This window comes from Solea solea, chromosome 10 (genome assembly GCF_958295425.1).
Source record: "Solea solea chromosome 10, fSolSol10.1, whole genome shotgun sequence".
Taxonomy (NCBI): Eukaryota; Metazoa; Chordata; class Actinopteri; order Pleuronectiformes; family Soleidae; genus Solea; species Solea solea.
Window position 1 is genome coordinate 4278427 of NC_081143.1, and position 23021 is coordinate 4301447.

At 40.1% G+C, this 23021-nt stretch overlaps 2 protein-coding genes across 4 annotated transcripts; one reads left to right on the top strand and one right to left on the bottom strand.

Moving 5' to 3' along the window:
* The first annotated feature begins 1580 nt into the window (after positions 1–1580).
* rps3a (ribosomal protein S3A) lies at positions 1581–5336 on the top strand. Its single transcript, XM_058639564.1, has 6 exons — positions 1581–1701; positions 2337–2440; positions 3293–3480; positions 4272–4480; positions 4651–4760; positions 5165–5336. The coding sequence occupies exons 1-6, from the start codon at positions 1640–1642 to the stop codon at positions 5290–5292; spliced, it is 801 nt and encodes a 266-aa protein (XP_058495547.1). The 5' UTR covers positions 1581–1639; the 3' UTR covers positions 5293–5336.
* Positions 5337–5514: 178 nt separating this feature from the next.
* On the bottom strand, positions 5515–22795 carry sh3d19 (SH3 domain containing 19). 3 transcript variants are annotated; one of them, XM_058641367.1, is made up of 21 exons: positions 22683–22795; positions 15224–15263; positions 13394–13434; positions 12973–13012; positions 12637–12763; positions 12338–12512; positions 11232–12263; positions 10677–10790; positions 10492–10604; positions 10152–10180; positions 9849–10062; positions 9683–9751; positions 9453–9590; positions 9286–9358; positions 8289–8419; positions 8157–8215; positions 7780–8060; positions 7147–7196; positions 6850–7036; positions 6044–6150; positions 5515–5967 (listed from the first exon to the last, which is right to left on the bottom strand). In XM_058641367.1, exons 1-21 carry the CDS (start codon positions 22762–22764, stop codon positions 5860–5862), a joined length of 3210 nt encoding a protein of 1069 aa, XP_058497350.1. In that variant the 5' UTR covers positions 22765–22795; the 3' UTR covers positions 5515–5859. The 3 variants fall into 3 exon arrangements, with proteins under 3 accessions (XP_058497350.1, XP_058497351.1, XP_058497349.1); XM_058641368.1 differs by having other exon boundaries at positions 6044–6153; positions 12338–12491; positions 22683–22794; XM_058641366.1 differs by having other exon boundaries at positions 6044–6153; positions 22683–22793.
* Between the last annotated feature and the right edge of the window lie 226 nt (positions 22796–23021).

Below are 23021 nucleotides of genomic sequence, written 5' to 3' on the forward strand. Positions count from 1 at the left end.
GGAGCAGACCTGGGGACTGCAGACATCACATCTTAATCACAACACTTTGAAAATTCTTTGACTGCCCTTCTCGATCGAACATACACCTTGTCTCATTATGTTTTTAACTGGACTCTCCATAGAGATAATGAGACTTGAGTCACATAACAGAGTTACACTGGAATCATCTCCTGCTGCTTTTCTGCCATCATGCTTTTCTAGAAGCTAAATGATTGTGATTTCTGTGAATAAAAAGAGCTGCATTTCCACATTATGTCTGACTACCTTGATTTAAACAACACTGAAACTAGAGATGAGTGTGTTAATGGTGTCAGTAGAAAATGCCAAACAGATTACACAGGATTAAAAAGTCAACTATAAATGTTATTTTTATATTCCATTTTCACAAATCTCAGTTTGCCTCATGGTGCTTAAAAGATGCAACACCCTCAGTCATTACTCAGGATCAGGAAAAATAACGACAAATGACCTTTAACAGAAGTTGTATCAGTTTAACAGTTTAACAGTTGTATCCTACATGTATTTGGATGCAGTGTTAAATGTAACTATGTCATTTTTCAGTTATCTCTCAAAGTGACATATTTTTCAATTTTTTTTTAACATATTTACATTAATGTAATTTACTTCTCCAACTGTCTAATCCGCTCTCACTTAACAGGAATAATAATAATAATAATGCCTAATATGTCCACCCCAGATAACACTACAGTAACATGAGGGTAGGTTTAATAAGGGAGCATGCATTTCATAGGTGTACCCATAGAATCTGACACTTGTTTTACCAACAGACAAAAATTCTTGTCTTTGCAATAATAACAGTGTGGGTGGATCACACCTATGTGACATGTTAACACACCTAGAGACTGGTTGGTCCTGATGGGACGGTCCCAAGATACTAGTACATTTATTTTAAGATCATAGTTTCATGATCAATATGTATTTCATTGATTTCAAAAACATTTTTTTGGAAAGTATGCAATAACATATTGTTTCAGAAATGTGTTTTGCTGAATTAACATCAACAGTTACAGGAAAATAAGATCAAAGAAAGTTTGGGATTAATAAATATTACAGCAGATTAAATTAAGAAAAACAATTAGGGTTCTTCATTCTTTAGTTAGCTGTTGTAGTAAAACAGATTTTTCTATGGCCGATAATTAATAGCTCACTCAACAGTTTGTGGCTGCACATCAGCATACAAAAATAATGTATAAACTAACATATTAAATACATAAAACAGATAATAAAAAACAAAGAACAACATTTGTGGATGGAAAAATAAAGTATTAGTGACTAAGGAACTTTATCAACTGACATAATAAAAGATGAATAAATAATACTTGCCCAAAAAAATGACAAATACCTGCCGTTTAATCTGTGTTTGAATCTAAAAGCGTATATCTTCTTAATATTTTATTCATATATAATTACATTATTTTACATTACATTATTAAAATGTACTGTATTTATTTGCTTCCATAGACCATGACCATGTCAAAGGTCGATTATTTGCCAGCAGGGGGCGCCCCAAAAAAACCTACAAGGACTCGCGAGACAATACAAATCTCACAAACTCCGTCCGTCTCTTTAATTCTCGCGGGATTTCCTACTTCCTCCTCTTTCACTCCCTGTAGCCAACATGGCAGTCGGCAAGAATAAGAGACTGACCAAAGGCGGCAAAAAAGGTGCCAAAAAGAAGATGTAAGTAGGACATTCACTCACGGAAACACGAAACAGGCTTTGTCCTTCACATCCTTGCAATTCTAGCTCAAGAAATGTGAAGGATGAAGACGATTTTACGTAGATAGTGCAAGGGCCGGTGCTAGTCTCCTCGTCGCCGGCCTCTGTGTCGCCCGACACAGGCACAGCGAGCGTGTTCCATTCACTTTGAGCTGAAGCGTTTTCCTGAATTGTGTCAGTGTTATAATATGTGTGTTTGTCATTTGCAGAATTAAGTGTGTTCAAAAAGGATCGCGAAGTAGCCACCGCGTCATTCCGTAACGTTATTATGCGCTATTAGCAACTCAATGCTAGCATGTGTTTAGCTGAGCTTGTCCTCCGACATGTTGGTTAAACCTCACGTCAGCGGCGGTTGTTGAAGTGATGTGTTGTTAAACTAAAGTTTGGATCCCGTGACAGTCTCATATGGAATGTCCAGATATTGCCGAGTTGATTAATTTAAACCTAATGCCCGCTGCTAACCTGAGCTATAGCCACGGTGCATGCTGAACCGGTGTGGTGACGGTCTGTGCCTCCAAATCTTGGTCACCGGTGGTCTGCACACCCCCGTGCACGGTGCTGTTTAATGAATTATGATAAATGTGTTTCTTGTGCAGTGTCGACCCTTTCTCCAAGAAGGACTGGTATGATGTCAAGGCACCAGCCATGTTCAACATCCGCAATCTTGGCAAGACCTTGGTCACCAGGACTCAGGGAACCAGTAAGTCTCCATCCATAAATACGTCACGTGAATATGTTTACACGTCCTGAAGAAAAATGTGGATGTTTGAGGAATCGATAGTAATATCTATGGCCACACTTTCCAGGCATTAAGTTGTTTTTCATTGTACATGGTGATGCCAACATTTAAATCCAAAAAGGATGAAAATACTGCATATGTGGGTTAGAAATGGGGTGGTAGTGTTAAGAAATTGCTGAATAAAACATCACCTAGCTATCCAGTTTCACTGCACTTGGTTAAGTGTTGGTAGTGTAGAACAAGATGAGCCTTGTATGTGTGAATTGATGAGAGAGCAAGATGTTACCACTAAATAAAGGTTTGGCGACACAGTTTCTTGCAACTGTCAAAACAGATTTCAGTGCAGCATTTTTGTGACTGACGGAAGTACAGTGGGGGAAATAAAATTAAGGACAAATTAATGCAGTTTGGTCTGAATCACCTTAAACTGCCATGTGGCAGCAAGATCAGTTAGAGCTATGGACCTCTCCAGTATAGAAGGTGGGAGCTGTTGAGTTACACCATGTAGGCTTGTTCCCACCTGACATGAAATAACAGCTACATTAGATTAACGAATACCTGAGATGCCTTTAAAAACAAATGCAAAGCTGTTGGTGAATCAAACATATGTCCCTTGCAGTCTATGTATTAGCTGTGAGTAAAGAATTGAATTTTTGTCAGTACTATGCAAACCAACAGCAGCTAGTGTTTCTTTTCTTTTACATAGGTTTTTGAAATTGCAGTTGAAATGTGTACCATCTTAATGGAAACCAGATCATGATAACTTTAACTGTTGGTCAAACCACTGAACTCCCATCTGTTTGAATCAACCAGGAATCGCTTCCGATGGTCTTAAGGGACGTGTGTTCGAGGTGAGCCTTGCTGACCTGCAGAACGATGAGGTGGCCTTCCGCAAGTTCAAGCTCATCACTGAAGATGTTCAGGGCAAGAACTGCCTCACCAACTTCCACGGCATGGACCTGACCCGTGACAAGATGTGCTCCATGGTCAAGAAGTGGCAGGTAATTGAGTTTTTTCTTTTGAAAATCCATCTGGAAATTCTAAATATTTCACTGGAGTTGATTTGTGGGTGCTTTGGTTTAGTAATTATTTTCAACATTGAAATAACTGGGTACACAAACAAGGTCTAGGAGGAACCGTTGTAGTAAAAGTTTGCATTGTGCAAAGACGTTTGATAGGGATGTAAGTTGAAGTGTCTAATTGAGGTGCTTAATAACGGCAGATCTTCTGAAATGCATTTGACGGTTACAAAAGAGCATGACTCTATTTCGATTCTGAACAGATGTATTAATCTGGTAAATTTTACTGCGCTGTTGGGTGAAATATGTCATTTGTATTGAATCACTGGGCAGTGAGTCACAATGTAGTTTTTCAGTTATACTGTTAAGAATTGTTTGGTCTTCTATAATATAGGTAACTACAGGTAAGGTAAAGTTTTGGATTTTGCTCTTTAGAAACAAAGAAATGGCTTAATTTAGATTTAGTGATATACATGGTTCTTCTGTAACCATGTCGACATGGAACATTTCTCTGTTGGCATGGTTTTTAAAGCATTTTCTTATTGCAAGAACGGCTTACTAAGTATAATCATTATTTGGGTATGAATTGTGTATGTTATATACCCAATTTTGCACACCTAATAGAAATTGAAACTACATTGTGGTACCCTTCTATAGTTTGAAATTTTTGACTGAAGAAGAAAATGTAAGAACAAGGTAAAGGTAAGCTGAGGACTGTAAAAGTTGGAGGAGTTTATCTTAAGTCTAATTTGCACTGCTTTCTTTCCCCTCAGACCATGATTGAAGCCCACGTCGACGTCAAGACCACCGACGGTTACCTTCTGCGTCTCTTCTGCGTGGGTTTCACTAAGAAGCGCACCAACCAGATCAGAAAGACCTCCTATGCCCAGCATCAGCAGGTCCGCCAGATCAGGAAGAAGATGATGGAGATCATGACCCGTGAGGTTCAGACCAATGATCTGAAGGAAGTCGTGAACAAGCTGTAAGTTGACGAGAATTTTTGTTTTTAATCGCATGTTCCATATATAAAGTAAAAGGGTATGGATAAAACTGTCTTTTGCTGTTAAATTTAATTCCAATTCAGACTTGTCATTTATGTAGATTTAAAAATAAGAGTTGGTCACATCTGTAATGTGTGTTTTCATGTTCCAGGATCCCAGACAGCGTTGGTAAGGACATTGAGAAAGCCTGCCAGTCCATCTACCCTCTACACGACGTTTATGTCCGCAAGGTCAAGATGCTTAAGAAGCCCAAGTTTGAGTGTAAGTGAACAGTAATGGCAAGTTTACCATATTTTTCCTTATGGGAACACATGATGACCCATTGTTTCGGTCCCACATGATTTCCTGATTACTGCCCGCTGAGATCACCTGACGTTCCCTTTCATGACGAACGTGAACCTCTTTCAGTTTGGGTGATGTCATACTGTGAATCTGAAGACTGGTCTCGACTAGGGCTGAGCACTTATTCTTCTTTAAATTTAAGTTATAGCTCAACTCAAATCACACTTGCAATGTCAGAAACTGCAGTAAAAACAACCCAGATTCAGCCGAGTTGTTCAGCCCTACTCGACAGCTAGTTTGAGAGTGAAATCATACTTACTCACCACTGACCTCTAAACTTTTATCATCAGCCTGAGCTAAAAGCCTGTCGTTGTCTTTCGCAGTGGGCAAACTGATGGAGCTCCACGGTGAGGGTGGTACCAGCACCGCCACAAAAGCAACCGGTGACGACACTGGAGCCAAGGTGGAGAGGGCTGACGGCTATGAGCCCCCCATCCAGGAGACAGTCTAATAACACCCTGACAGATTTAATAAAAAATGTAAATGACCAACAAACTGTCTGTTGTCCATGTTTACAGTGGGTGGATACAAACTTGTAAATACAATTAAAGGTGTAGATACTCCTACCGTTTACTGCTTTATTACAGTGTTAAAATACTAGTCCCATGTGATCGTGGTCAATAACTGGGAAGTGGTGTTCATGCTGTGGTAGTGCACAAATATACACGCTGAATTTGCAACTTCAATCTTTTATTTATTATTTACATATAATTAGAGCAGTTACAAAACAGCTTAAGTATTTGTACAATGTAGGTGCTTGTACTGTAGAAGTAAGGAAATGAAGGCAACAACCACTAGATGGTGCAAATGTTAAAACAATGATTTTAAAGCCAAATCCACACTATTTACAACCAGTTGTAACTTAAGTTATTCAGTAAGCTTTTCATTAAGTCAATGCTCTAGGTTAAATGATGCTCAATTGAAAAAATTGTGCAGTTTAGTCAAAGGCAGTCAATTGAAGATGTCCACCAAGTGTCTTCCTATGTGGTCTTTGTCCTTGAAGCCTCCTTTGTAACGATCAGAGTATTTGCAAATAGTTTTTCGGGACCAGGGCCCGTTTCCCTCTTAAATCGCCCATGAACCATTCTTCATCTAAAGACTCCAGGTTGGTTATAATATCCCCAAACTGTGGAAGAGGAGGAAATGAGTGGTGATCATTTTGCTCTGTAAATGTTGACAAGAACAATTCTACTCGATCGTACCTGCAGAGAGAGCTCTTCATCGCAGTCTGATGTAAAGTCATATAAAGCCCTGCCTCTGTCACCACTTGGTGCAGCTGCATTCTGCTGTAAAGTCGATGACTGCTGACCTGCTGAGGAAGACAGATACAAAACCAGTGAGTAGATGACGAATAACCATGTTTGTATACTAAACTGTTTCAGATGAAACAGCAAAGTATCAATCAACTAAATGGAGTGTGCATCCAATCCTATTGATTCATTTGTACATTTTCTGGAGCAATCTAAATTTGTTTTGTCTATAAAATATCAGAAAACTGAAATGTCAATCTCTTTTTCCCAAATCTTGAAATTATGACATCCACAAATAGTATTTTGTTATAAAGGAGCAAAGAAACCAGAAAATATAAGAAGCTGCAAAACCAGATAACAGATTGTAAAAAAACAATCTCCATAGCAATAATTAGATAGCCTAAAGAAAATAGTTGATACACTTCATAGCCCTAGTTATGAAAGTACATTTTCCACTATATGTCATAAAAAAAACTGCCAAAAATAAGACAATCAAAATAAAAATGAGTTGCTGCCTTTGTGCCAATTACAATATATTATTACTATTATTAATAATAATAAGTTACTTTTGTTTCCCCTGACGACATGCACATGCACAACCCTTTGTCATGTGCATGGTAATGCAGTAAAACACCCAGTTTTACTCTTTGTGATTGTCTTTATTACCAATCAGTAATGACAGTGATGAGTTTGGGCGTTTTTTTCCGTGTAATTTCATAAGAGCAACAAAAAGGCAACACCTCATATGTCTGAGTTACCTGTGCTGCTCTCAACAAAAGCTGCGGGGAACATTCCTTCTCTGCCGTTGAGTCTGCCACGGCTCCATTCAGCATTAAGACGCTGGGTCACCAGGATACGGTCGCCCTCCTGAAAGGACAAGTCATCGTCCGACTTCCCAGCATAGTCGTACCGAGCCACCGCCCAGTCCACACTGGACTGAGACACCTATGTCACAAAATGTCACTACATTTTCAATCACTTCTTTTACAGAAGACACTTTTTACTAAAATGACTAAAACTAATAATAATACTGCATTTATCCAAATATGAGTTACCTTAGAGGGTTTGGCAAACTCCGTTTTTGCAGTCGAAGAAGGCACCATGCCTGTAGGAGGGAAACATGTCTTTATAATCATTATTTAACATGAGAAGGATCTGACAAGTTAAAAAAGAATGAATCTACATTAAGTACATTCTAGTAACCTGATGAGGATTTAACATCACATCATTTAGATGAACAAATCCAGCATTTTTACTTTAGTTAAATGCAAAATGCTGTAAAGTGCATTAGAAAGAGAACAATGATATGGTCTAGACAACTGTGTGGGTTTTATGAGCACATGTTAATTCCCAGAGTCATTAAATAATTCCACATCTCCTGGCTACAGAAATAGTTGTAAGTGTATCAGGGCCTCGTGTTCTTTGATGGGAGACGTTCTTTGTAAACAGCGATTTAATGAAACAGAAACAGAGGCAAGCATTCCTGACATGCCACAGAGGTTAATGCTAACACAGAGAAAGATGGCAGAGAGGCTCTTTGTTGGGAAAAACACAGACACACTCTTTTGTTTTGATTGAGGATGGAAAAGTTAAATGTGTTAAAGTGTAATTGTTCCCATTTAAAGACACAAATCCAAGGTTCCGATCAACACAAAGGCAATAATTTGACTTTTGTCATATAATCGTACCAGGCAGTGCTATGCCCTTTGGATGCGGCTGCTGCGGCTGCTGCTGCTGCTGCTGCTGCTGCTGCTGCTGCTGCTGCTGCTGCTGCGGACCTGGAGGTGGAGGCAGATCTTCAATGATCTCCACAAAGTTAAGAGGGAAAATTCCAGATATGGCGCCAATCTGTCCCCGAGCCCAGTCCTGTCCACAGTACTCCTTCAGCTTGATCACGTCGCCCTCGGTGAAAGACAGCTCATCACTGTGCTCGCTCTCAAAGTCAAACCTCGCCTTACAGCGTGGACCGCTGCGCAGGGAACAACGTTTCACACATCAGGTGTATTCAGGTCAGACTGACGAGGTCTATGCAGAGATTTTATAATATCTGTAAACAAAAATGTACCTGACTGCTGCAGACGGAGGCTTCGGTTTCCGTTCAGGCAGGGGCTTTGTTGACTCTGACTGTAACAATGTAAATGTCATCACATCCTGTACATTATTTACATTTCAAACCATTTCAACAGTTCAAACTTACCAAGACTTTGACGTAATTGACAGGAAAGAACCCGCTAGATCCGCGACAAGTGCCTCTGCACCACTCACTGTCCACCGGCTCCACCATGGTCACAATGTCTCCTGCTTTCAGACCCAGCTCTCCTGGACCCTCTTTGTGAACCAAACACACATCATTGTTGACTGCTCTGACTAAGAAACACACCTAATGTTTAGACTGATACGTCATGAATGCTGTTTGACTGTAATGTGCACGGTACCTGGTCTATTGTTGTACATGACAGGCACGTGTTATTGTTTGAAATGTATTTTCCTTGTATTTTTGTGGGTGCCCCTGACGTTTAAAAGGTGACTTTTAAACGTTTAAACTTTTAAAGACACCTCCTGTTACATTCAGCCATTCCTGTTAGTTGTCTATTGGTATAAAAAAGTACAAAACATCCAAATCATTTCCCTTAAAAAGACCTGTTTCACCCATTATAACCCTAACCCCCCACTTAATCAAGTGAAGAATAAACTTAAAATCTTTATGATGCTTCTGTGTTTGTTTAATTCACATTCTAATAAAGCGTTGGATGAAATTTGACCAGTTTTTTTTTTCTTTTACTCATCAAACTTGTTATTACTGGCAGAAACAGCGTGAAGAGCAGTGTAGGGCTTTTATTTTCTTTGAAGGAAGTGACTTTGACGTCGACTTGTTGTCACTGGAATGAGTCTGATGAGCAAATAACACACGTATCTCTGGTAATTAGTAAAAAACAAAACAACCTATATATTTTATGGGTGAAGTGGCCTTTTAAATGCTCGTAACTGAACTTGGTTGCCTCTTCAGAATATTCAAACATACTGTACTTCCTGTCTTTAATGCTCACTGATAAGCACACGTTATCCTGTATCTGCTTCCAGACTGCATGCTAAGCTAATGTGCTTCTAATGTGCTCCTGGTTCATTACTCACACAGAGCCATGAGATTTATATCAATATTCTAATTAATAACAAAAACAAAAAGCATGCGTCACCTGGGCTGAAGTCATAAATAACCTGCATCCTTTGCCCACTGCTGCCTCCATCTGAAGCACTTGGTCCAGGACCCTGCAGAGAAACACAACACAGATTTAAAGGCTCGTGTATCAGCGCTCACATGGAACACAAGCGGCGATAAAAAGCGTTTGGACGCACAAGTTACCTGCGTTGCAGACATATCGGAGGCAAGAGGAGTTATGACCTTCATGCGAGACTTGTGGACTCTGCCTTTGAGGTCTCCAATTTGGCATTCAAACATATTCTGGTCAGTCTCCTCTACCAGAAGAAGCACTTCGTTTTTCTGTTGACAGAGAGGTTTCAAGATGTTTTTCAGCAAAACGTAAAATGATAGTATGTGCGAATGCACTTTTATGTGGAAACGAGTCAAGTCACCTGAAACGACAGCTCTCCTGTGCTGCTGCCTTTGTAGTCGAGGGCTGCAATTCCATGAGGAAGTTCAAGCTGAGGAAAGAAAGCAAAAAAAACATGCACTTAATGTTGAACCGTGTGCCGTGTTTGACATACACAGCACACAGGTGTGCAGCGGGATCTCCCTCACAGTGTATTTGTTGTAGAGACGATGGCCTGGGCTGGGTCTCGGAGGTAAGACGGGTCGCTTCCTGCGGGACGTCTGTTTCTGGGGTTTAGGTGAAACCTCCCATGGCACTGAAACAGATTGGCCTGCAGCCTGAAGGCTGGGAGGAGGAGGTCTTCCCGGACCTGGTTTGGCTGGAGGAGGACGAGGTGGGAGGGTTTTGGTGGTGCTTTGTCTCCTGAAGTGAAACAAACATCATCGAGATGAGTGAGGAGCATCTTACATTTTAAAATGAATGAGGATTTTTTTTCCCATGCCCTCACTTACCGAGGTGGAAGCGATGGCTCGGGTCCAAACTGCAGAAGATTGGGCATTTTTATTAGCACTAAAACGGTACTAGAAACCATGGTAACCATGCAACAACACAAAGTATTCAGCCACAGCTAAAGGCAAAGAGTTCATGGGATTACAACAGTTCATTTGTGTGTGTGAAAAGCTGAGGAAATCAAGCTGGAACAAGAATGCACCACATCACACTTAATGTGCAGCGTTAGAGGAACAGCACAAAGCCTTAAAATGTAAATGTAAAGTACAGAACATACATATTTTATCATGTCATTTTAGGTCAACACCTAAGATGTTTGCACTGTGGATTAGGAAATGTTACCTGGGGAGGAAGGATGGGCATCGAGCTTTGCCTGAGGGGCGCTGAGGTTTTCAGGGAGCCCACAGGCTTCTGAACAGGAAGGGGAGGAGCCGTGTCCTGATGATGATTCGAGACTAAAGAGAGACGAGCTGTTACCGTAATGCAAGGTTTAATTCAGACAGAAAAGCCACATCATCTCCACTCACATGAAACGGCTCTGCTGGGGACTCTGATGGTGGTCGGCCTCCTCGTCACACTTTGGCTGGGGAAGGAGGCTCCATTGGTGTCCACGTTACTCTCGGGCTCGACCGGCATGTGGTCTGAATAAAAAGGCAGTGGACGTCTTACAGCTGTGTATTTATGGCTGTATGCAAAGCTCGAGCTAAACACAATGGTTAGTTGATCTTTGGCGTGAAAAGCAGCAAACAAGATATACTTTTTGGAGCTAGTTAGGAGTGAGAGAAGATAAAAAGCATTGGAGTCTCCTGATGTTGTATGTCAGTAAGTAATTGGAGCTGCTTGGTGTAGGGAAAAGCAGCAGCAGCTGTGATTAGCACATGCAGGCATGTAGTCAGGAGGCTGCTAAAGTATATGAAGCCGTCTTCCTTTACTCGCTCTGTGTGCGTCAGTGATATAAAGGTGAGGGTATAAACACCTGTCCTGTCACCCTGGATGTCACCAGACTATGTTCTAAATGCCCTGAATCAAACTACTCAAACATATCAGCTGATGAATGTGTTATTTGAAAGAGTAATACTTACGCACAAGAGCGTTCTCGTACTCGTTCTCGTTGAACATGGACGCCGAGTTGTGGTTGTTAATGTTCAGGTTGGGTTTGAGTGGCTCTTTAGGAGGCTTCACTGGAGGTACAGGAGGGAGTGGTGAAGGTTCTTCTTCATAAACGCTGTTGGCTCTGATCAAACCAGGAGGACGTGACCGCTGTGGAACGGCCCCTTTGCTGTGTAAAGTCTCGAGTTCCTCTTTTATAGACATTCCCACAGGTTTCCTCGGGGGCTGAGGCCTCGCGACCGGTGTGTGGTTTCCTACATTTATGTAGGTGACATTTTGACTGTCGTCATCAGCACTTTGGTTAAACGGAGGTTTAAGAGCCACGGGTGGTTTAGCAGCGACTGGAGGTTTGACAGTGGCCTTCCTTGGTCGGGGTTCTGGTCTGACTGGTTCCACTGCATTTTCCTCCTCGGTGCAGGCCTGGCTCTCAAAGGCCTGGATCCTGGCCTGGATATTACGATGACTGCTGGTGTTCATCTCGCCAACAGCATCTTCACTTCGGAAGTCCTCGTCGGATTGGTCGACAATGTGGCGTCTCTCCTCACACGTGTTGTTGGCACTGAAAACCTCTAATAACTCCTTTAAATACGTATTTGAGGATTCATACTCTGGATCGGTGTGAACAGGGTCACAACCTTCACTGAGACTCACCAAAGACTGAACTCTGACCTCCTCTACTATTGCATGCTTTTGGTATTTCCTACGAGGAAGTGGCACGGGGCGTGGCTGAGGTTCTGAGTGTAAAGAGGGAGTGGTTTCAGGTGCAGAGAGATGATTGACTGGAAAGTCCCAGCGGACAGTAACAGATCTGCTGCACGTTGGAGTGGGATCTGCTCGTCTGGGTTGCTCTGGTGTTACATTAGATCCACTTCGGTCCTCGGTGTGTGTGGATACTGTGGTGTCTGTCCTCACGGTCTTATCAGGAGGTGAAACACTTGGACTCAGTGTCTCTGTGTCTGCCGGTCTGGGCAGGGATGGTCTTGGTGGTTTTTGTGGTTTTTTACCTGGAAACATAAGTGAACAATCATCAGGTGTGGAGCTGAAACAGACTGAAGGTGGCGTGACAGATACTTCTTACCAGCAGATGTTTTCCCAGCTGACTGTGGGAAAGTGGTGGTGGTGGTGGTGGTGGTGCTTCCCCTCTCAGGGTCGGTCTGTGTGGCACTTGTGGAGATGACGGTGGTCTGCCGAGGAGCAGCAGTGGGCTTTTCCTGTGTCTTCTCTTGAATCACCTGGTCATAGGATGGTGGAGGCTGAGTCATGAAAAAGAGCATGTGCATTACATCCAGAACCCTCTATGTACCAGTTTATATGAAACGAACCAAGCTCTGTTCAATTATGTGGATTTGAAACCCTCTCAGTGGGATGAAGTCCTACCTGGGAGACAGTCTGGACATGTGAAGACCAGCTGGGTTGAGGAAGAGAGGGGAAAACCACAGAGGGTCCGGAAAACCAGCTGTTACTGCCCAGAGGTTCTGCTGAGACGATGGTGATCTCTGGTCGTCTAGAAGACAAAACCGCAAAGACACTATAACGATCTGAAAGACAACCAAGATACATCCACTAATCCACTTCCACCCATTTTATTCTCTGAGTCCACTGCATGGTTTTTCTCAGCACTGTTGTCAAAATGCAGCAAAGTACAAATACTGTAATTCAGACATCGACACAGTCAAGAACTAAACGTGGTTGATGGAAACTGTTTTACATTACCTTCTGTCTCTGTAATGTTCACACTGAGAGTTGCTTCTGGCTGAAGAAAGAAAAACAGTTAAGTTTCCTATCGTGTCATGATCAGCTCTATGAAGGAAACATTTCATATAAGATCAAATATTATAGTAACAAAAACAAAGTATGCTACCATTCTGATTTGGCATTGCATTTCTACAAACCACACAGAGAGCACAAACGTCCACCAAGTCCCACAGTGTCAGTAAACTTATCTCACAAGGTTAGCAATTGTGTTTTTTTTTTGTTTAAATCCTTTATTTGAATCCAGATCACCACCAAAATTGAATCATTTCTTGCTTGGGCCATAGCATGCATTACCAGAAAGTTTCATCACAATCTGTCACAATCAGACGGAACACGACGGATGTGAAAAGTACTACTATAAAGAACGTCAGCGACTTACTTCGTTTGATCGCAGCTCGTAGAGACGACAGAGGCCCTTGACTGTGACACAGAGCAGAAGACGACAAATGCCATTTATCATCGAGGTGTGACACACACACACGCACACAGACACACACACGCACACTCAGACAGACAGGCACACACACACACAGACTCTGTGTTCATACTTTTGTACTGAGTCAGCTGTTAAATAAGAATCAGTTCACTTGCCTCTGGGTATACAATACAACTCTATATTGCTCGTTTACTACATTGACGTTATTTTGTTTTTGCATAGATGTAAGACTTTAAAATGTATACATGTTTAAATATCAATGGGAATGTATGGGTAAAAAAATAATGTATAACAATGGAATAAAAGGATAAATTATTGGAAAAAAACATGACTTTTGTAACTGAGATGATGTAATTAATGCTATAAAAAGGAGTATTTTAGGATATACTGCTTATGTTAAAAGGACATTGCATTTAAACATAAAGTACAAGATAGAAGAGGAAAAATAATGTTATGTATGGATATGATTGATAAATGTGGAGTAATATAATTTAGTGCATCCAGAAGACAGCACAACTTCTGCGACCCAGTATTAGCATAGGTTATGTAAAGCAAAATAATTGTATGTAGGTTGAGGACAATTTTATTTATTTATTTATTTATTTATTTGACCTTTATTTAACCATTTAAATCAACTGTGAACTGTGTAAATTCTCATTTACAATGACGGCCTGGCCAAGGGGCAGCGCACAGAAACAAGGCAGACAAAGGTTACATCAACAACAGCAAAACAACCATCCATTCATCTTCTACCGCTTCATCTTACATGTATGAAGTGAAAAGGGAGAAATGTTAAATGCAGGTGCAGCAGTTTTTAAAAGAAGAGAGTGGATGAATGAATGAAGTGAGTTTTAGTGTCTGTTGCAGAGGATTCCAGTCAAATGCTTGAATTATAAAAAACTGCTGGAGTTTTACCAATAATACATTTTTTTTTTATAAATGAACAAAAACCAATGTGTGGCGTGGTGAATGACATCCAGTCTCTGGAGGATTTATGGATCATTTAACAACTACCACCGTTCTAAATCCTAAAGTAAAGATGAGGATAAAAGGTGTCGACTTTCATCGATACATGAGAAAAAGAACAACACGCCTGCAAATCCTGGTCCTTACAGTACATGTACATCACAAAAACAACAGCTGTTTTTAAACCTTCAGATCGGAAACCAACCGCTTCTCTGCTTTATTGTCCTCAGGCTGCTTTTCCTCCGACAGCTGTTGACGCTGAATCCTTTCAAATCTATCATTACTTCACTCAAACACCACCATTATCACATTACGATTCCCTTTTTGCCAGCTCCTTTTCTTCTTTAAGAACACAAGTTAAAGTAACCGCCGTCATCCACCTGAGCCTTCACCAAAGCTACAGTAAACAGAGGAGGCTGACACACAACAGTGGGAGGGTGATTCAAACTATCAGGGGGAAAGAACAACCATCACCTCCCTCCTCTCTCTCTCTCTCTCTCTCTCTATCTCTCCCCCCATGTGATTTATGTCATTGATTATTGAAGAGTTAAACAAACAGAGGTTTATTTATCTCAAAATGTGCTTAAAACAACAACAACATGCTCACGTTGACCTTCTCCCTGTCACTCGCTGAGGTTTTTCATGAGTTCATTGTTTGGGTTCAGTCACAACATCAGCATCAGCAGATCTCACTGTTAAAGGGACAGTGTCCATTTAAATGACTGAGCAGCAGCAGCAGCCTGTGGAGCCCCAGAGTATAAAAGAGCAGACGTGTGTGTGTGTGTGTGTGTGTGAGTATGAACAAACCTGTGGTGTAAATGCTCCCGTTTGGTTCTTTCAGGCTGATCTGCAGAGGGAAATAGAGAAAGTTATGAATAAAAGGAATGTTTTAGTGTGATATTCACATATAACATGAAGCGGCACATTTTATATTAACAAAATCTAACTGTTATTATGGGGAACACGGAGGTCTAAGCTGAAAACCTGCATGTCATCAAAGCAGAAATCATACTCAAATCAAATATTACCATGAAATACTCTTTAATGCTCAGTCACAATGACTTAACACATCTGTTTTACACAGTAAAAGGCACAGTGTGTGTAAAATGCATGAACATATATTGACGATGCTGCATGTTCCTTTAAAAAACATTTGATCTCCAGTTTCTGCCAAATTTCACCTAAATCTTACAGTTGAACTGCACACTGAGTCTTAACAGGTTTTTAAGGACCATCAATGACGTCAATGATTTTAAACTTGTTTTAAAATGTAAAGAAAAGATAAAGCGATTGTTGTGGCTGACGAGCGCATGCCATGTCGTCTCGTCTCCTGCACGTGAAGCGACCTCTAGTCACGGAGTGTGACCTTTCTCGGTCATCTCAAATCTCTCAAGGTTAAAATGTTACATGACTTCACAGTAGTCAGTGGTCAGCCTGGATGTTTTTCATGGGTTTCTATGCTCACAAATGATCCTCAATTAAAGGGCTGTTTCACCCATTTTTGGTCAAGTGAAAAAGATCCTTGTGATGCTGCTGTGTTTATTATTATTTATTATTATTATTTCACATTCTCTTATAATTTACGGAAACTCAGTGAAGAGCAGAATAGGGCTTTTACTGTCTTTGGAGGAAGCGACTTTGACATCAACTAATAGTCATGAGTCCCAACATCCTCTGTTGTGGACGTTCAATGATCACATTTATCTCAGTAAAAAACTGTATATTGTTTGGTGAAGTGTCCCTTTAATTACTGTCAGTGTAACCAAACACGGCACAAAACGATTCAATATTTTAAGCTTCATGTTAGAGCTGGTTCTTGTGTCATAATATGATGCTTTTAGAATATTGTATAATCTATACACAACATTATATGTATAATGAAAATGTCTATTTTAGAGCTGCAACTAATGATTATTATCATAATCGATTAATCTGTTGATTATTTTCTCGATTAATCAATTAATCGTTTGGTCCATAAAATCCTTAAAAAATGTTGATCGGTGTTCGTCAAACCTGGAAATGATGATGTTCTCAAATGTCTTGTTTTGTCCACAAAGCAAAATGATTGACTTTTAATGATTTCTTTGTTATCCAGAGCAAAGAAATGAAGAAAACACTCACATTTAAGAAGCTGAAACAATCGGAAATCTTGTTTCTTTGAACCGATTAATCGATAATCAAAATAGTTGTCGATTAATTTAGTAATCGATTAATTGTTTCAGCTCTAGTCTATTTACTACTTTTATTCAGTTAGCTGATCATGAAAATATGCAAAACAATGTGAATATGCACATATTTAAATAAATAAATAAGTGAGCCTGTAATGTTTGCTCACTGTGAAGAGAAGAGAGAATTGAAGTTTCATTTAAGTAATATCTAACATGCAGCACATGAACTCATTATCACACCATGACCATGGTTTAGGTATGAGGAACATTTTGCTCATTTTTCAGAAACCAAGTTTTGTCTCACACTGACTCTAAAGAATTTAAACGTAGTTTGCTACAGTTTACCAGAAGGACTGTGTGAACTAGAAATACTAGAACCAAACCCTAACCAGCGGAACATCAATTAAATCTTGACGAACCAGTTAAGAGTTTGATGTAAATGAACCAGACGAGTTGGTGTCACATTTAAATGTACAAACAGGCAGCGATCACACGTCGCGTTTATGTCGCATCATTTCTCCCCTCGGGAACTCTTTTATTTGAGAGTTGAACTCATGTTCACTTAGAAGTTATGTAATATTGCAATGATGCAGAGGAAATGTCTTTATGGTTTGAGTTAGGGGGAAAAAAATTAAATCAATTTTTCTTTTCATTCCAAAAACATGGTTTTACTGAAAAAAACTTTTCTGTTCCTCCAAAAAAGAAAAATACTTTGGATTAAATCCAACTGCAATGTGTCTAATTGTAATTGTCTTAAACGCCATGTTTCCAACTTTGTGGCAACAGTTGGAGGAAGACCCTTTTCTACTCCCAGTGTACAAAGCAAGGACGCGTTTGCTGTGAAAGAACTAACAAAGAGCACTTTACTTGTCTTGATGACCACTCAAAGCTGCTCTACACTATTCACACACTTTCATCTTTCATACACACATTCACACACACATTCAAGTTGAAAGTCGCCCCATGAAACTTAAAAAGACCTCAACCTGATGGAGAACTGAGACTGAATGAAACAGAGAGTGCGAGCGAGTGCTTCTCGTCTAATATCAGTGCCCGTCCTCGTGAATGCTCTACACAATGAACGGACAGAAACACTTAAGACATTTAAAATCTTAAGGATCTTAAGGAAAAGTCTTCCAAGAAGAGTGGAAGCTGTTAAGAGGGACCAGTGAATTTGAATAAGTCATTACAGTCCATGTTTGTGTTAGGGTCAGATGTTTGAATACTTTGTCCATATAGTGTACGGCTATAGTTAATGGTAGATCCCTAATTAATAACTATAAGATAATGAATGAATGTGCCATTAGGACCAATTAAAGTGCTGACAAAATAAAATATGTAAATGTGCAGATGTGATTTAAAACGTAGTGTAAAGTATACTGGGATGAGATATGGTGGGAAACTTAAGATATACTACACAAAGAGGACAAGTATCTGCTTACAATACTACTAACGACAAGCAAATTAGGAGATTATGGTATAGAACAGAACCTCGGACCAAAAGGAAAGATTTCTAATGGAAATATTGACACATGAATTGAGATTACAAGAGTAAGTAAAATTACACATTTTAAAACACACAAAAAAACCTACTGAATTACTATTATGAGAGTAAATGTTATTTATTACTTTCCAACTCTGGTTAAAGTGGGAGTTAAATTATTCAAATGATGGAATATTGTCATAGAAAAAAAGAAACAGTATATACCTGAGCTAAGGTGAAATAAGGAGGGGTTCCCCCCCCCCGTACCCCTCATTCATTTACACCAACAACACATGTTAAAGCAGCCATGGAGCAGATTTCACACCACAGTACATGAGTCTACATGAGAATCTTCATCCTTAAACACTGAGAGTGACAGAGAGAGTGAGGGCTGTTGTTAATGCCTCGGGCCTGAAAGCACGGATCCACCGGTTACACCTGCTGCTTGTTGTCCGTGTGAAACACACTCAGGTTACACTCTAACAACATGTGACAGCGACAAATAAACAAAAGAAGCTTCTGTACTTTCACTAAACACTCAGCACGTGTCACCTGTGGCGACTCTTCTAAACTTCACCAGTGTGAACGACTCTTACCTTTTTCATGAGGCGGCAACAACAGAGGCAACAACACAGGCAACTCTAGCAGCACGTCCCTCCTGCTCCACCGAGTGTGTCACAGTGTGTCACAGTGTTAATGTGTGTGTGTGTGTGTTTCAGAAGAACTTGAACGTAACACAGCAGTAACACACCCACAGACAGGGAGGACCCGCTCGTGTCCCAGCTCTCCCGTGTTTATGAGCCAATCTCATCAAGTGGAATGTGGTCATTCAGGAAGTGGCGGCTGTAACGCACGCGCGCGCGCGCACACTGCACCGTCACTGTCATGTTACAGTAAAAGGTCACATAAATAATGATGTCGCTGTGTTCCATTCATAAGTCAAGTCGACTTTATTCCTACAGCACATTTAAAAAGAAAGACTGCTTTACAGATTTAAAGGCACAGCAACGATAACAATAGAGATGAAATAGTAAAATAGTGATGTAATAAAATAGTAAAATGGGTAAGGCGACAAAGAAGTGGTTTCAAATGTTCAACATTGCATTTCAATGGGGAACTCGTTCCAAAGTTTAGGGGCAGCTACAGAAAAGGGTTTTTAGTCTGGATTTTGGCACTAAAATGGAAAAGCAGCCTGTTATTAGACCTCAGAGCTCGGGATGGAGCGTGAAGAAGAAGAAGTTCAGAGCATTAAGAGCTTTAAAAACCAACAATAACATTTTAAAATCAATCCTCAAATGAACAGGAAGTCAGTGGAGAGAGAGCATAACTGGCACGAGTCTAAAAAAAAATATCTAATAATGTGTCATGATCTGTTCAGATCATGACACATGCTGAAAATATCATTTTTCAGGAATAGAAATGAGACTTTATATAAACAGAGAGTAAAACTTTACCCACAAAATATCTTTAAGTCAACACTGGGAAGAGTCAGAAAGGGTTAAATCAAAAGAAAAGTATCATTATGTGTGATGTCAGTTCTGTGATAACATAATTTGCTGTAATTACATATTCATATTCTTTCTGCACAAACAGATGTTTGTTTTAAAGTAAGGGAGAAAAGGGGGCAATGTCTGATTTAGAGTTATGAGACGAGACTGTAAAAGTATCAGGGGATATTAAGATCATTTAGTCTTTCCTGACCTCTCACCTCGCCTCAGTTTAATTCCTGTAGTGTAACTTCATTTCTGTGCCTGTGCGATGACAATAATCTTATTTAATCACTCAAAAACTGAACAAAAATCACCAAGTTATGAAAAGCTCTGTCCCAAGATAGCTTTTAGTTGTTGACTTAAAGGTCCAGTGTCAAACTAGTGTTATTTGGCAAAATTGAAGTTAAAACAATTACAATTGTATTTTTTTTCCATAGTACAATAACTTGATTGTATGAATTGTTTTTTACATACCGTGCTTATCAAATGTATTAGACCATCATCCAAAGTCACTGCAGCCCTAAATTAACCGCATTGATCATTATCCAAGTCATTTTACATGTTTCTGTAACAGTTAAAACACCAGTTTACTATTAAACTGATTATTATAATAAAGCACACTATTATTTCTTGATTAAGATGTCAGATTATACTTATTTACTTTCTATTCCTGAACTGAAAAGTTAGTTTCAGAGGTTAAAGGTTTTTGCTTGATTTATTTCTGACTTCCTCAAAGAGTCCTGCATAAATGTGGCCATAAAAAGGTGAATTCAGTTTGCTATAAGCCAAATAATGAACAGGTGTGGCAGCAACGTCACTGATAAATGTTATACACACTGAACCTTTGAACCACACTCACTAATGAAGCTAACATCATAAACTGGATGTCGTCATGTAACAAAGCACAAACACTTTTGCCATTCACACGCTGAGTTGGGAATTGAACCCATAACCTTCCAATTTGGAAGACCACTCACCCTACCACTGACCCACAACGACTCAATCCTAATTCCTCACTCTTTAAGTACATTTTATATTAGAAAATGACTTTTGATACAGGGCCACACGGTGGTGTAGTGGTTAGCACTCTCGCCTTGCAGCGAGAAGACCCGGGTTCGAGCCCCGGTTGGAACAAGGGCCTTTCTGCATGGAGTTTGCATGTTCTCCCTGTGTGTGCGTGGGTTCTCTCCGGGTACTCCGGCTTCCTCCCACAGTCCAAAAACATGCAATGTGGGGATTAGGTAAATTGGACACTCCAAATTGACCATAGGAGTGAGTGTGAGAGTGAATGGTTGTTTGTCTCTATCTGTGTGTGGCCCTGTGATGGACTGGCGAACTGTCCAGGGTGTACCCCGCCTATGTAGCTGAGATTGGCACTGCACCCCCCGCGACCCTCTGGCAGAGGATAAAGTGGTAGATGATGACTGACTGACTTTTGATACATAAGTACAGTAAATGTCATATACTTAAAGACTTTTACTGAAGTAATATTATAAAAAAAAGTGACTTCAACTTCTACCAAAGTCATTTTTGTACTTTTACTTAAGTTTCCCCTTCAAGGTACTTCAGACAAGACTAACAAGTGATAAGTATGTCTCTTGGCTATATTTTTAGGCCATTGTGAACACATGAACACATGAACACATCCAGCAAATGTGCGACAAAGTCAGCAGAACTATTTTCCCGTCACAGCCGCTCTGTCACTTGGACACATGCTGACATTACTCAGCAGCAGCAGCAGCAGCAGCAGCAGCAGTCACAGAGCAGCTGGCAACAAAAAGAAAGGAGGAAATCTGCCCCGTGTGACACACGACACCAGCCAGAATAAGTCTGGTAAACGTTTTCAGCTGACATGGATGACCAAACCATGAATAAAAGGACAAAAAAAAGGAATAACCTGCTTTGTCAAAGATGCTGCAAATGAGTCACAGTGTCATCAAGTTATATGAAGACACTTTTACTATCTTCAGTCTATTTGTCCAAGAAATAACTTTTACAGTGAGGGAACGTTCTCTCTAACATCTAAGATTTCTTCACATCCATCCATGGGGGGAGCTGAGCCAATCTCAGCAGACATTTACTGTATGTGAGGTCTAATGGCTGAAAACTAAAGATAATGTTTGTTCCTTCAATCCCAGCTTTAGGACTTGTTTTAACTCTGTTTTAATTCACTCTGACTAATCACAACTCTCTGCTTATGTGACCAAACGTGCAGAGCAGCTACTGTAACGAGACATTTAACCTGCTTCACAGCTGCAACTACACGTTATTTTCTACATTCATCGCGTACTTGTTTGGTCCATAAAATGTCATCAGTGTTTCCCAAACCTGGAAATGATGATGATGTTGTCAAATGTCTTGTTTTGTCAACTTTTTAATAATTTCCTGGTTATATGGAGCAAGACACCAGAAAATATTCACATTTAAGAAGCAGAAAAAACTGGAAAACTTGTCAAATTATTGGAAAAAAAACACCCAAACTGATTAATCAATGAACAATTAAATTAGTAATCAATTTAAAATGCTAAAATGCTTTAGTTTCTTACAAATAAGTGTGTTGTTTTTTTCAAGGGCAAATTATTTGGAATATGCAATTGTATCAAACTATAAATGTGATGATTCCAATATATCAGCATTTGCTGTTTTTCACAAATAAAAAAATAGGTAAATAATAATTCAAATATTATGGTCCTTATGATTACACGTCATACCATTTTGAATCGTTTGGTTTCGATAATTAACAAAAGATAAATGTACAAATGTACAGATACAATTTTATAAACACAAGCATATTGTACAACATCATATATACACACACACACGGTATACATGTGTATTTTTAAATGTGTTTATATTCTCCCATATTCACTACATTTTAGTGACATGTTCATTCATGCAATATTTTGATGTATTATTGTTTTTTTTTTTGTTTGTTTTATAGATAGTGTAACTTTTTCTTGGTTCTAAAGTTTCCATGTCGGGTTTTTCCACTGATCAGAAGAGGCACATTCTATTCTATTCTATTCTATTCTATTCTATTCTATGTGACTGTGGAAACAATAGTTGTTTCATTCCTAAACTATTTGCCCCCCCCCCCTCTCTCTCTCTCTCTGTCTCTCTCTTACCTGTTGCCTGGTTCCTGCTCCTCGCTCCCCGCAGATCCCTGCGCTCCCCCTCGGTGTCATGTTGCCTCCGCGCTTCTGCCATCGAGGTTCACAAACAACACAGACGTTAGAAACACACAGATGAACGAGAACCAGTGAAGGAGAAATGACGGCTCTCGCGTCCGTCGAGCACACTGAGCGCGTGCTGCTGTCCTGACCACTGGACGTTTGTGCGCGTCCTGCGTCCTGCGTCCTGCCCACCACAGTGTCTGTCTGGATGGATGGAGGTGGTGTTGTTTGGCCCGGTCAGTGAGTGGCACCACCTCCATCCATCCAGACACTGTGGTGGGCAGGACGCAG

Coding starts and splice junctions, on each gene's coding strand:
- rps3a (XM_058639564.1), top strand. CDS start 1,640: ATGGCAGTCGGCAAGAATAAGAGACTGACCAAAGGCGGCAAAAAAGGT. Junction 2,441..3,292: donor CACCAGGACTCAGGGAACCA/GTAAGTCTCCAT, acceptor TGAATCAACCAG/GAATCGCTTCCGATGGTCTT. Junction 4,481..4,650: donor AAGGAAGTCGTGAACAAGCT/GTAAGTTGACGA, acceptor TTCATGTTCCAG/GATCCCAGACAGCGTTGGTA.
- sh3d19 (XM_058641366.1), bottom strand. CDS start 22,764: ATGGCAGAAGCGCGGAGGCAACATGACACCGAGGGGGAGCGCAGGGAT. Junction 15,264..22,682: donor GAGCAGGAACCAGGCAACAG/GTAAGAGAGAGA, acceptor TTCCCTCTGCAG/ATCAGCCTGAAAGAACCAAA. Junction 9,359..9,452: donor CCGATATGTCTGCAACGCAG/GTAACTTGTGCG, acceptor GTTTCTCTGCAG/GGTCCTGGACCAAGTGCTTC.